Source organism: Cynocephalus volans, chromosome 1 (assembly GCF_027409185.1).
Source record: "Cynocephalus volans isolate mCynVol1 chromosome 1, mCynVol1.pri, whole genome shotgun sequence".
NCBI classification, from domain to species: domain Eukaryota; kingdom Metazoa; phylum Chordata; class Mammalia; order Dermoptera; family Cynocephalidae; genus Cynocephalus; species Cynocephalus volans.
Window position 1 is genome coordinate 285,954,010 of NC_084460.1, and position 14,313 is coordinate 285,968,322.

At 34.1% G+C, this 14,313-nt stretch overlaps 1 protein-coding gene across 4 annotated transcripts in view; it reads right to left on the reverse strand.

The window, feature by feature from the left end:
- FARSB (phenylalanyl-tRNA synthetase subunit beta) overlaps window positions 1–14,313 on the reverse strand; it is a 96,532-nt gene that overhangs the window by 43,723 nt on the left and 38,496 nt on the right. For all 4 annotated transcript variants that reach the window (XM_063088087.1, XM_063088070.1, XM_063088095.1 and 1 more), the window contains exons 6-14: window positions 13,524–13,674; window positions 12,607–12,715; window positions 11,629–11,699; window positions 9,980–10,041; window positions 8,888–8,939; window positions 5,568–5,629; window positions 5,081–5,288; window positions 4,472–4,552; window positions 898–990 (exon numbers count right to left, since the gene is read on the reverse strand). In XM_063088087.1, the coding sequence (XP_062944157.1) occupies window positions 898–990; window positions 4,472–4,552; window positions 5,081–5,288; window positions 5,568–5,629; window positions 8,888–8,939; window positions 9,980–10,041; window positions 11,629–11,699; window positions 12,607–12,715; window positions 13,524–13,674 (889 nt within the window). The remainder of the gene's footprint in view (window positions 1–897; window positions 991–4,471; window positions 4,553–5,080; window positions 5,289–5,567; window positions 5,630–8,887; window positions 8,940–9,979; window positions 10,042–11,628; window positions 11,700–12,606; window positions 12,716–13,523; window positions 13,675–14,313) is intronic.

Genomic DNA, 14,313 nt, shown 5'->3' on the forward strand with positions numbered 1-14,313 from the left:
TCAATTAGTTCTTTAGTCTAGCTCTAATCTACCACATTATTAGGTAGGTTCTATAGATAAAATTTAGAATTTTTAAATTTAGGTTAAACATTTTTAGAACTTTTAGAATTATTTTAGAACTAATTCAGCCCCCTACTTTTATAGAAGGGAAAAAACATAGTCCAAAGAAACCACCTCAAATCAGAGAGTTCAAACATTATAGTATTAACTTTCTTAGAAACACATCCTTCCAGTTCTAAGATTTCCCTTGATTCTAGAAGACATGATTTTCTCTAAAGTGGGGTTAAAAACACATAGAATTGCATATGCAGGAAAAATAGAACAAGAGCTTATTAGTATAAAACAGATGGGACTATTTAAAGTTATTAATAAGCAAAGATACTATAACCTTGAAATGCCCTTTTTATAGTTAATACCCGAATCTATAACATAAATCATTTAACAGAATTATTAAAGTAGTGTCATTTTCATTTAAGTATTTCTAAACTCTACATGAAACTGCCAATAAACAGACTAGTACAATGAAAGACACAGGCAGCACAGTTAGGAACTAATGAAATGACTAATTTCAACAAATGAATGGAAAAGAGATGAAACCTGAAAACAGTATTAAAAAGTCTACTATGAAATGGAAGATTCAGACAAAAGAGACTGAGCCAGATGGCACAAAGCAAATAAGAACCAACTATAAAGTTAATCAAGAAAAAATTATAGAAAAAAGTTGTAAGAATGCTTGTCAGAAAAGCATGTAAGACCCAACTATAAACTTAGGCAAGAAGAGATTATAAAAAAGCTCTCAGATTTCACCATCTGAGACATAATAACGAAGAGACTTTTCCTAACTTATGTACTGTCTCTTAGTTTTTACTCAAATTCTTACCCACTTAAAATTCTTACCTGGAATTCAGCTGTTTTAGGATTACTTATGTGGACTGCCTTTGTTGCAGAGATATCCAAACCAAGTTTATCAGCAATATCTTCTTTGGAGCACTAAGAAGGACATACAAAGTATATCACTATGGAAAAGCAATGACTAAATTTAATATAAAAAGTATTTAATACTTTAGGTCAACTTTTGATGGCCTAATAGCAATGTATATTCTCTACATAGATCAGTAAGTTAAGAATAAGCTCAGGGTACTGATAACACCAAGTTCCTGGGTTTGATCCCTGTACTGGCCAGCCGTAAGAAAAAAAAACCCAAACAAAACGAATAAGCTAAGAATAATCATACATCAATTTCAGGGCTACAGCAGATGCAATTTAACATTAATAGTTCTCTTATGATGAATACTAGCCATGATATGAAGCTAAAGTAAATTTTTCATGTGGAGATGGTATATTACCTGTACTTGGGCACTTCCTAAGCTAGCCTCCCATTTATCTTTCCATTTTAATCTTCTACCCATTCTCTAACCGTTACACTTTTCCCTGACTTCACCTAAAATGCCCTCCTAGTCCCACATGCTGCCATTCCTCGAGGCTCTACTTAAATGAGCTCTCTTCCACCTCTTTGATAAAAAATATTATCAATGACTTCAGTCAGAAATTCTCTCTCACTCCTTGATATTCCCACAGCTTTCTGTTTTGCCTACCATTGTAACCCTTGCTAAATCCGTACTGAGTTGTGGCAAAATGGTAGGACTGAGGGCAGAATTCAAGTGACCTGCACTCTGCCCAATGTTCTTTTTACTCTATCATTTAACTTCTGTGTACATGTTTGATGAAGCTCCTAATAACAAATAAATACTCACCAAGAGAAGGAAAGATGCTGTCACCTTTAAAAATCAGGATTTTTAGGCAGAAGTTATGAAAATAAAAGTCACTAACTATTAAATACATCAAGTGTAATAATAAATGAGATAATGAGATAAGGCAAGTACAGTGCCTGACACAAAGTACTCAAAAAGTATCAGCAATAATCATAATTAACAAATGGTTACTAAGGATAAATAATTATTACATATGTTAATGCTAATTCTTTGAAAAAGAATTTAAAATTTAACATGAATAATGATGTATCAGCAGATTCCATTACAATGTTAGACATTACTGTTCAATGTACTGTTCTATAAAATGGTCTTCAAGGATTAGTTGCTCTGTATTTCACTTAGAAAAAAGGAGTGGTGTAGAATAACTGAAATGGTAAAAAAAATTATTTTATGCCAGTGCCAGTTCAAGCAATTCTTGCTATGCTGTCTTAGGAAAGAGCCGGAAACCACATCCAAACAGAGCTCCCTCACCTGCTCTGGCTGCAGAGGTGAGAATGGAACAGGCACACTGGAAATAAGCATTTTCCCCCAGCATGGAGGACCAGATTTAGATATAATGTGATCAATTACTTGAAAATGTAATTTACGTGATGCAGTCCACTCTCAAACAGAACTAGTACTATCTGTATAAAAGAAAAAGGCTCCACAGACACATGGCAATGCAGCAAAGTATCTGAGTGGCCTTGCACTTTATCATGACGAGGGACCATAAGGGATAGTGATAAGAAGCTATCCCAAAGTAGCAATGGCTACTACACAGGAAGGAATATTTTTAAAATGTTAATGTTTATGTGTTTATTTTAATGTGTTAGAAAAATTATAACAAGTAAATAAAGCCCATAAATTTTATGGATATTATTCTTACAACAAGGCTGAAGGAGGTGGTTATAAAAGTGAGCCAATTTAAAAGAAAACATTACAACTATATGCAGATACAGCAAAACCATAAAGATGAGACGTGAATTACTTATACTTGGGAGGTCAAGACAAGGTTTGAAAAAAGAAAGGCTGTTACTCTTGTGCAAAACTGGATGTAACAATATAGACCATCTTTGCTCAGTAATGTTTAGGTGCGCTTATATAGCTTATAAAGTGTATAACTTTATAAATACCTTTCATGTTGAAATCCCTGCAGGAAAACTGTTATTATAAATCTGAAACTTTCTAGCACTTCACTCCTTTACACACCATTGATAAACAATGAATATGTTAAAGTGACTTTGGACAGCTGAACAGACTGTTTCTAACATTCCTAGTGTGACCGACCGTTCAGTCACAGGCTTTGGATGCAGATAATCCTGGGCTGGAATCCCTGGTCCACTGCTGATTGGCTATGCGGAGTAGGACAAGTTACTAAAATTAACTGCTGTGGAAAATAGGAACATCTACTTCACAAAGCTATGCAGTGGGGGAATGGAAGGAAGCATATGCATAAAGCCCTTGGCACAAGACAAACACTCCCTGCAGAGCAGCCACTAGTCAGGAGTCAGCCTATGTACTCCTCCAAAGATGCACAGGGCCACAAAGTTACAAAATCAAAATGCACTACTAATATAACAGAGCAGAGAAAAATACATGCATAAGTTTCAACAATTGTTTCTGAGGAGGAAAGTAAAATTAGAAGTGGAAAAGGGAACTGTCATGGCTTACTCTACATGGTTCTGTAAAGTTTGAATCCTTTAAAATGAAAATGTATTCCTATGCCACTTACATATTGAAAAAAATAAAAATACATTTCTTAATGTTATTTTTTGGACTTCATTTTACATGAAACCATGGATGCTCATGACTGTAAATGTCCATGTATATATATATATATGAATGAAATGGTACTACAAACCTAGTGTACACAGTATGTGACAATGGAAAAGCACTGTTCTACGAGTCCAAAGGCCAGGATTCTAGTCACGGTTCTCCTGCTGTCTGTGTAAAACTTAAGTACTTATCCTCTCTCATTCAGCCTTGGGCTTCCTCATGAGTACAGTGCCTGGCATACAACTGATGCTCAACAAACCTTGTTAAGTGAATGACTGCTGAATCAGAAAAATGGAAGTGTTGAACTAGATCTGTAAGGTCCCTTAAAAGGTCCTAAAAGACTGAGAATTTCAGGATGAGGGTTGAGTTGGGGAGGGAAGAAAAAGAAGTAGCTTTTCTTCCCCCCATAGATTGTTAAACTGAAGCTCACTTGAACACTCAAGAACTATACTGTAGGCACCACAGAAATGCCCCAGAAGATTTTTAAAAAAGACCTACAAATTACATACACATTTTATTCTTTCAAATGGTCAATCTAGTCGAGGAGGGAGATTTCCTTCTGATTTTGTAATAAAATTCATTTCCTGATTTAGGCCTTTTATGTCAGCTTTTCAACTCAAAGCAAATGTTTGCGACCATGTTCAAAGACAAAGAAATAAGTTTAATGTGGAACAGTTCATAAGCCCTTAAACAGGGCCGCATCTAGGGGGCACACCCATGACCAAATTAAGACCAAATATTCTAACTTAATAAGTTTGGTTATGAAATTCTTTGTGAACCCTCAACATTTATATGAAACCCAAAATTGTACAATCCCAAGTAACAAAGAATCTGGAAATTTTAGCAATCTAGATTTTATAAATCAATATAAGGAATCATAGAAGAAATAACTCAGAGATTCAAAGTAAACAATCAGCTGAGCAGAAAAAGCATGTAAGACATACCAGAGCAAAGGTAAGTGCTTCAGTGAATCCAGCAGCTGCCAGGTCATGTCTGAGAAGTTCAGTGAGCTTATTAAGAGGAAACTGACGGGGAAAAAAGTATTCACTTTATTTCATCTCAATAAAGTTTACTTTTTTTTTTTTCTTAAAAAAAGATTTATACAGAACATGTCCTTAACAGGAAATCACCCTTCTACCCCTTACTAACATAATGCTAATACCACCTTTCCCCCAGCTCCAACCATCCCCTCCCCACTGTCTCACTCAACCTCTACTCCTACACAGTTGTACAGCCCCCGCAACTTCCACCTCTACCACACATAGCTTCTGCCTTGGGGCCCAAGCTGAGAAAATGAATCTCCCAGTTAAAGATTTGACAAGGGTGCCAAACTTGAAACCTGTCTTTCTTCAAGGAACTAGTCATCACAGGTTTTCAACTTACTCTAATCACTTGGGCATCTGTTTTGTATCCTCTCCATAGCAAATACCTCTCATAGCACAGCATGTCCAAATACTGCTTAATTCCTATGTTCTGTTTTTCTCAAAGCCTTCCTGGCATTCAATAATCAGTTTCTAACAATAAGGAGTGTTTATTTAAGGGTGCAATCTTACTTGATTAGCTATGGTGTATGTTTTCGGGAGAGTCATCTGAATGTTGTTATATCCATAAGCAATAGCTGCATCTTCTACAATATCACATGCATGGATAATGTCAGCTCTGGTTGGAGGGATTTCAATCTCAATCTGATTCCCATCACCTATGACTTCTGACTTTAAATACATCCTGGTCAGAAGCTTGGCAAGGTTTTCTGGAGTTTCTCTGAAATAGGAATATACAAAACATAAACTTCACTGGATTATTTAAAACATGTTTACATTTTGTTTTAAAATATGCTACTACCTGAAAAGAATAACCTTTCTTTTTGAAACCCATTAGGCACCAGACATCCTACCTGATGCTCTATCACTCCTTAACTTACTCTGAAGGATAGCAAAACCCTCTCTTAGCATTCTTTCAGGAAAACAAATAGTCTTGTGTGTACTTCATTCTTGAATTTTCTCCAACAGTAAATAAATAAATGAAGTTTTTACAGCATACCTGATTCCAACTTTTTTGTTAATTAGATCAGCTCTCACCATCTCCTTTCGGTAAGCCAGTTCCTTAAAGAGAAAAAGAGTTTGAAAAGCTTAAATCGTTCCCCATCAGATAAAGCTTCAGACTCTTTCTAATTCAATTAGTTGTTGTTACAGTTTTACTATCCTCCCAAGAAATTGTCATTAATGGCACAAATTGAAAATAAAATTGATGTTTCAAAACATTTTTATAGACGAACAAATTTGCTACATTAGATTCAATTATGAACATTTTACTTGCTAGACAATATGGACTTCTTGGAAATAATATAAAATGCCAAACATTTTTCTCTTTTAGATGGTCAATCTCCATTCCTTACAGTAAAACAATGCTGTGTTATATCATTCCTAAGATGTCTCTAAATCCTGCTAAGGATTTTCAGTCTCATGCAAGCAGGTGTGTTTGACCAATAAAGAATAGGTCATTGTCACAATGTGCTACCCATCCCACTAAATCTAAGAGTGTTATGAAGATATTCCTTTCATACCATTTCCCAGGTGGGGAAATGCAGTGATGCCCCAAGTCTTGGCTATCAAACTGCTCCAGGACACAGTAGAGGTGGGAGTATCTCATGAACTGGTATTTACTTTCAAATGGTAGATAACTCTACCACATTAGGCAAGAAAAAACACACATAAAATCCAGGCTTTTCACACCTCTGCAAACATACTTATGAATATTCCTGATCACTAAATTACTCTCAAAAGTATAACTGCCACTAGCAAAAAGGCCATAAATTTAAAAACCTGTTTTGATTCAAGTAAGGGTAATGAGCTAGAGCCTTGCTACTCAAAATACAGTCCTCAGAGCAGAAGCATCAGCATCAGCATCACCTGAGTGCTTATGAGAAGGGCAGACTTTAGGACTTTACATCTGGCGGCAGTGACACCAGATCTACTGAAGCTCTATCTGCAGGTTATCAGGATCCCCAGGTGATGTGAATGCACAGTAGAGTTTGGGAGGCACTGGCCTAGATGCTAATGATTGCAATAGAACGACAAACCTTTACAGAGCAATTACTATGTGTTAAACAAGATGCACTTTTAAAATAAACTTACTTAATCCTCACAAAAAATACTATTAGTATTCTCATTTTACAGATAAGGAATTTGAGTTTTAGATGGATAAATAGTCCTAGGTCACAACAATGGAAAGCTGCTGAGCCCGAATGTTGCTATATTCTCAGAGCTTAGAAAAATGCTTAACAGATAGCAAGCATTCAGTATATACTTAATGAGGAAATGCCTGCATTCGTGTAATAACTAATGAACAAATTAGTGAATTAATAAACAACAGCCTAATTCCAGAGCTCACACCATTAACCATTAGTCTCTCTCACTACCTACCACTTATTTCCTCTACTTCTCTTATTCGAAAGTTTTATTCTTTTACATCAAATAACAAAAGAATAGAAAAGAATTTTCAAAGTGGGAAAATATGCTATTTATATGCTATTTCATGTGAGAAAAATCAGTTTCTTCTAGAGTATCCTTCCCTTCTGGGAGGACAATCTGAGAAGAGCTGTTCTAATCTAAGTTTAGGAGGAAATAAATTAACAAATGTCAAAATACCTGTGTAGCACTCCTTTTCAGAAAGCCCACCATTTCAAATTTATGAAATTGCTCTATAATACAAATAAATGATTTTAAGAAGATGCACGAGGAGAAAAGTGAACCAAATTTAAAATATAGCTCTCCTTTTCTTCCCAAAAGTACATATTCACTTTTATTAACACTTGACAATTCTTCATATTAAAAAGAAACTTTTCACAAATCAGACATTATTTTAAAACAAACTAAAAAGCTATCTCTGGCAAATCCTAACTACTACCTTTGTAAACTGTAAAAAAAAAAAAAAAAAAGGCCACAAACCCCTCCCCCTCAGCATTCATGGCCTTACAATGTGACACTGTAGATCCTCCCACCAGGAGCTGGCATCTATTTCTCCCCCAAATCTAGCCAAGTGACTGGGTTTGGCCAACAGGATACCATGCATACAAAGCACTTGAGCACTGGGCTTGCTCTCTTGCTACTGGAAACCCTGCAACCAACCACTCCTGTGGAAAAAAGCCCAAGCTAGCCTGCTGGATGATGAGGGATACTTGACCTGTTGACTACAATGCCAATAAGCAGACATGTAAATGAAGCCGTCCCAGATCATTCAGCCAGCTGACTACACATATGAACAAACCCAGCAGCAGATTAGCTAAACAAGCTCAAATCAGGAGGACTACCCAATTGAACAAGAGAATCATCAGATAAATGAATAGTTGTTGTTTTAAGCCACTAAGGCTTGGGGAAGTTTGTTACACAACAAAAGTTAACTGATAACAACTCCTAAAATACAAATCAATTAAAAAAACTGATACTACTCATATAATTTCAGTCATGCTTTCTACAATTACACACCTATTTTAACTTTATAAAATATAATACTAAACTCTAATGTTTTCAGGAAGGGGGAGGTTTTGATCTTGGCAAGTTTGTCTACTTTAAAAGTTATTTAAATAGTAGAAACTATTTTAGGCTTTGATTCACTTCATAAATAACAGGGGAATATTGAAAAAAAAAAACAAAGGAAAAATTAGTTCATCAAACAATGTTCTCACTAAATCAGAAACACAACTAGAAGATTGTGATACTATCATGTTTTGAGAATGGCCATCTTTATATCAAGTCATACGTGATGGGGCGGGGGGAAGCCCAGTAACTTAAGAATAATACTGGTTTAGATTTTTCATCAAGATCCCATGTCCTGACAATAAATATGCTTACTATTAAATTAGTCTTATTAATACATTTGGAATTGTTTCTCAGTTACAGTGATGGCCTTCAGCAACTGTTAATTCGAGTATGAACACAATAATTAGGTTTGGAGGGCTGAGTAATTGTAAAAAAGGTGAGACTATAACCTACTGAGTTAACTAGTTACTAAGAAAATAAATCACAGTTATTATGGTCATACAATGTTATAATGTAGTGTGGACAGCTGAAGTCAGACTGCCTGAACTTAAATCTTAGCTCTACCACTGAACAGTAATAAGCAAGCTATTTAACATCTCAAGGTCTCAGGATCTCCATTTGGAAAAGGCATAATAATAGCACCCAACCTCACAGGATTACTGTGAGGACTGAATCCATGTAATGCATATAGTATAGTGCCTGGTGCATATCATATAGGTGGATGAATGGATGGATGGACAGTCAGAAAGGGAGAACACAGGCACTCTATAGCCATCATTAGTAGTAGTATTGTCATCATCAAGTCATTTCTTAAATACTTACTGGGAAGGTATATGATTTCCCATTAGGAAAAACTACATCAGCTGCTTCAACCCTAAAAAAAAGCCAGAAATAAAATACTTAAGGAAAAAAATGGGCCACAAATTCTAGAAATGTGTATAGTTAACAAATCTTTCATTTGGTCTATAACTACGGCTTCAACATATTCAATCTAGGGGTTGGCTGGTTAGCTCAGTTAGTTAGAGCATGGTGCTGATGTCCAGGGTTCGATCACTGTACTGTCCAACTGCCAAAAATAAAAATAAAAATAAAAAAACAACATATTCAATCTACTACATTCCAACATTGCCATTTGGATTCATCTTCCCATATGCAATATGACTCTACCATTCCATCTCCTATGGCTCCCACATCCCTTTAGGCAGTGCCCACTTGAAAAGTTTATCTCCCAGCATGGCAAAGCATACATCCTGTATGAAATCCTTGCCAATATTGATATGCACATTCCAGTCTTTACCAGGGTAGTGTGTTATACAACCAAAGCTAACTGATATAACCACTGAACTGCAAATCAATTAAAACAAAACTGATATTGCTCATATAATTTCTGAGCTTTCTACACTTACATATTTACTTTAAATTATAATGAACACTCTAGACTAAATGATAATTCTAGTACATAGTAGGGGCCAGAAGTTTGTTAAACAATTTTTTAAATTAAAAACATGCTTTGGAATGAGTAATCTTACTGACATATATGGGATACATGCTTTGCTCCTATATATGCTTCTCTACCTTTGTTTAGCTGTTCCTTTTGCCATTCCTCCATCTTTACATCTCAAATCCAATGATCCCTAAACACAGCTTAAATTTCAATGCCTCCATGAGGCTTTACCAGATTGCCTCAGCTGGCAGTAACTTGCCCTTACAAACAGCCAGAACATTAATGAAACTTTTTAAAGTACCTATCACTTTTTACTTTATGTATTATTTATGCATATATATTATCTCCCTAAATATCAGACTATATATTTTAGTTATAGGAACCACATTTTTCATCTGTGTATTCAGCACAGGCCTTAGTGCCTTGCCTTCAGAACAGCAAGCCACTAATAAAGTGCTGAATGAACTTACGTAAACTGATTCTCACAATATTCACTGAACATGGTGACAATAACATCAAGAACTATTTTTGCCTGCAAAGGAAAAAAACAAATATTAGGGTAATCTATGAATATACTCTCTCTTCACTCAGATAGAAACAAATTAATATTTAATATAATTTAGTTCCGAAACAGCTAAAAATAGACCTTTACATATACAGTCTAAAAAAAGAAATGGAATAAAAACTCTGAGTAGGCCTGTCCTTATCTTCAGTGTTCTGCATTTAGGCAGTTCTCTGAGAGTTACAATCCATGACTGACATAAATCACTTAGTTCCCCCACCCCCAACCATGGGTTCACCAGGTTTCAAGAGAGACAAATGGCTAATTATTGGAGTAAATCTCATCAATCTCGTAAGTCTCTGAAGCCAGACTCCTTGAATCCTGGCTCAACCACTTATTAGCAGTATGATTTTGAGCGAGTTACTTATTCTCTTTGTACCTTAGTTTTCTTATCTGTTAAGTGGAGATAATAAAAGTTCCTATCTCATTTGGTTATTATATGGATTAAATGCATTAATATATATATATATATATATAACATGAAGAGCAGTACCTGGTTTATAGTAAGGGTCATACAGGTAAAATTTATAATTTTAATTAAAAAAAGAATTCTGAGGAAAAAATACAGTAAACATTGGGATACATGCTTTGCTCTTATATATATCTCACTCTTATATATAAGCCTCGGGAAAGATATTCAAGGTCTCTTAATGCATGAATTAAAAAAAAAATTATTTTTCATCCCAGCCTCCTGTGTGAAAAATTTAAAAAAAAATTTTTTTAAATAGTAAAACCTGTATTAGCCTGACAATATTTCTGAAAGCAAGTATGGTACATAAAAGTTATAAATGAAATACCTTAAATGGTCTCCAATCCTCTAAGATATGTGAATGACATTTACCTGCCCTACAAATACCCAGCCTTCTCCTGACATTCAAGTTTATCTTTCGTAATTTGCTTGATTGCCATCTAATTCTATGCCTTACTTAACATGTGTAGAGAAGTCATATGCCATAGGAAAAAGCTTTCATAGCAATTCAATCCAATATATGTCATGAATAAAAGTGAGTGAACAACTAGTATTCTACAAAGATTCTAGGTATCTTTGTGTGCATAAACCCTTTACTAAGCCCTTTATCAAACTCCTTCTAGCCAATTCATTTTTTTTAAAAATTGTACCAAGTACACAAAGGTACCAAATTATTCAGCATTTAAATTAAACCAACTACGATAAATAATTTACACAGATCTTTTTACAGTACTTATTCCTTTCTCTGTTTTACAGTTATGTGCATGGCTAACTCTCCCACTAGACTAGGAGTTCTCTGAAGTCAAGAAACATGTAACTCATTAAATTTCTGGCACCAAAAAGACATTAGGTGTTCATTAAAGATTTGTTGAATTAATGAAAGCATCATAACCAAAGTGCAGAATATCTATATCTTTTTAATTTTCTAAATTTCTATAATATTTTCCCACCTACAAAATGAACATATTAAAAAAAAAATTTTTTTAAAGCAGAAAAGGAATGTTTTAAATTTGAACTATATATTCTTGTCCCAGAAGTAAAATCTATTCTGTCAGATAGTACAAAAATAAAATAAAAGTTTTATTTACCTTAGTAAAATCAGTTCCTGTGCATTCAATAAATACATTTCTAGTATTTAATGTTATTCTGGAATGCTCCCCTGCAATGAACACAAAACAACCAGTTTCAGAAATATAAGTGCACTATAAAGCTCAATAAGACACTAACTACATTTTAAGTTTAAAACACAATTTAAACTGATACCTCAGAAGTAACTGAACATACAACTTTTAAGCCCCAATTGCAAGAATAAAGATAAAATAACAAGAAGCCTTTACTGAGTGGATATGATGCGTCAGGCAGTTCACACATTTAACACAGGTTTCTCATCTAATCTTCACAACTCTTTGATGTAATTGCAGGTAAGTCAACTAAGCCTGAGAGAGATTAAGCTACTTGACCATGATCATGAACTATTAAGCAGCAAGGTAAAGATTTAGGTCTAGATCTGGTTAACTCTGAGGCCTGTGTTGGTAACCACCACAACTACTAACGTCCAAGACTCTCCTTCCCATCGTGAATGAGCTAAACCTCTTTTTCACCTCCAGAAAGACAAACATCTATGGCTTAGACGTCATTTGTAAATACATTTAAATTGCTTCATAAAAATAGTCTTCAGAAAGGAATTGAGAACAAAATTTATATTAAAAGTTTTAGTTTATAAAACTATAGGCAAGACAGAGTTTGAGTTTAAACAAGTAAAATATCTGCTAAAAACTTCAACATCTTTTGGAAGAATATAACAGAACCCAGAGATTGGCATTAGTAAATATTTATAAGTATATAAATAAATATGTATAAATATTTATACACTTATAAATAATATAAAAATCACTAGTAAAATGTTGATGAATAAATAAACTATTAAAATAAAATCTACAAAAGACCGGAGATTTTCAAATTAAGAGTTATTTGATTTGATTCAGCCAAATCTATTTAGAATTCTACAGAAATGCTGAAGATAAGAGGAAATAGCAAAAATCCATGATACGTATGAAATAACTCACCATTGATGACTGGAGGCATTGAAAGGATGACACCATTGCTATCATAGATAACTGGGTACAGGGTTTTATTTTCAATTATATGTAAATAATGCTTAAGGTGGTTGTCAGTCTGAATAAAAATTAAGTTAAAAGAAATTAGTTTTTTACTTCTATCACTATAATTAGCTTTCATACCAACCTAATATATTAAAAAAAACAAACAGGGGAACGAGTAAGAAAAACATTAAAACAGTCCAAAATTACAGACAGCTCAAAATTTATAAGATTTTCCAATATAAACTAATATTTCAACATCCTTATACAATATCATCTTGTACTAGGGAGAGAAGAGAACACAACTGAGTGTTTTCAAGAAAATCACAGATTGGCACTGGTATGTCTGAATCATCTCAAAAAAGCACAAACCATCACAAAACAACTCCGAATAAAAGGAAGAAATCACTTGTAAATCACGCCAGGGATAAGAGCTGCTTTTTCCAAATGATACCTACTATTTCTATTTGTTATACGCAATTTAAAGTGACTACTGAATTCATTTTCACCATTGGACTCTAAAATGCTAATAATAGGAGACAGACACTTTGTAATACTAATTCTCACCAAAAAACTAGCTAAATCTTACTGTTCCTTATACTTGCATGAGTTTTAATTATACCCACCTTCTAATCTTCATAGATTACAATGTAGGATGGTCTTACTTTAGTGGTTCTCAATTGTGTACATTGAAATCATTAAACAAAATAAAACTAGGTCTAGGCCCCACTCTAGGTCAAATGAATCAGTATCTCTGGGTTAGTGCCCATACACTACTATTTTTTAAAGAGCACTCATTATATTTTCCTAATTCCAAGACTTGACATTGAAGGAATTTCACGTTTTATACAAAGCTATTGCATAAGAAGAAAAAGAATATTTACCTTGTATATTTTCATCAGTTCACAGGCTGTATACTCCTTGGTCTTATTTAGAGGCTTAAACTTGATATCTGATGGACGCTTCACAGTATAAGTAAATGGGCCTGACAAAGTGTCCAAATCATGCGTACCAATAGCAACCAATGCTCTTTTCCTAAATGTTGAGGGGAGAAGGAGGGAGGGAGGGAAAAGGAGAAAGGGAGAGAGAAATTTGAATATTCCAAAGCAGAAATTCTAAAAATAACATATATACAAGTATACGTTTTAAAAAAATTACTTTAGACACTTCCCTAAAACAACCCATTGCTACTATATGGCATCTTTAGGGGAGTATAATAAATGAATTCTCACAACCACTAAAAGTAATGAGAAATTATAAAGCTACTTAAAATATGTTATTTCAGTAGATGAAGGAAATTCTTTGCCATTGTGCTTTACCAAGTACTATGCTACTAGGCCATTTTCAAAGTCAGCATTCTCTTTACCTTCTTTTAATCTATTTCTTCTTTTAACCTATTTTTTCTTGGTGTCTTCAAGTAAACATTAATGTTTTATTAAATTAGCATAAAATGCCAAATTGCTGTGTTATTTGGCTTTTCTATATTTTCCTAAATTTTCTGTCACCTAGCTATATTACTTTAGTAATAAAAAAAATTTAATTTTAAGAGCTGTGAATTACATTTAAGCCTTATTTTAATGTGTAAGGAAAGTTCAAAAGCTATTAATTTCAGTTGTTCTATCGTTTATCTGCAAAGGAGTTCAGGTAATTTTATTTTTGTGGACTTATAGCAAG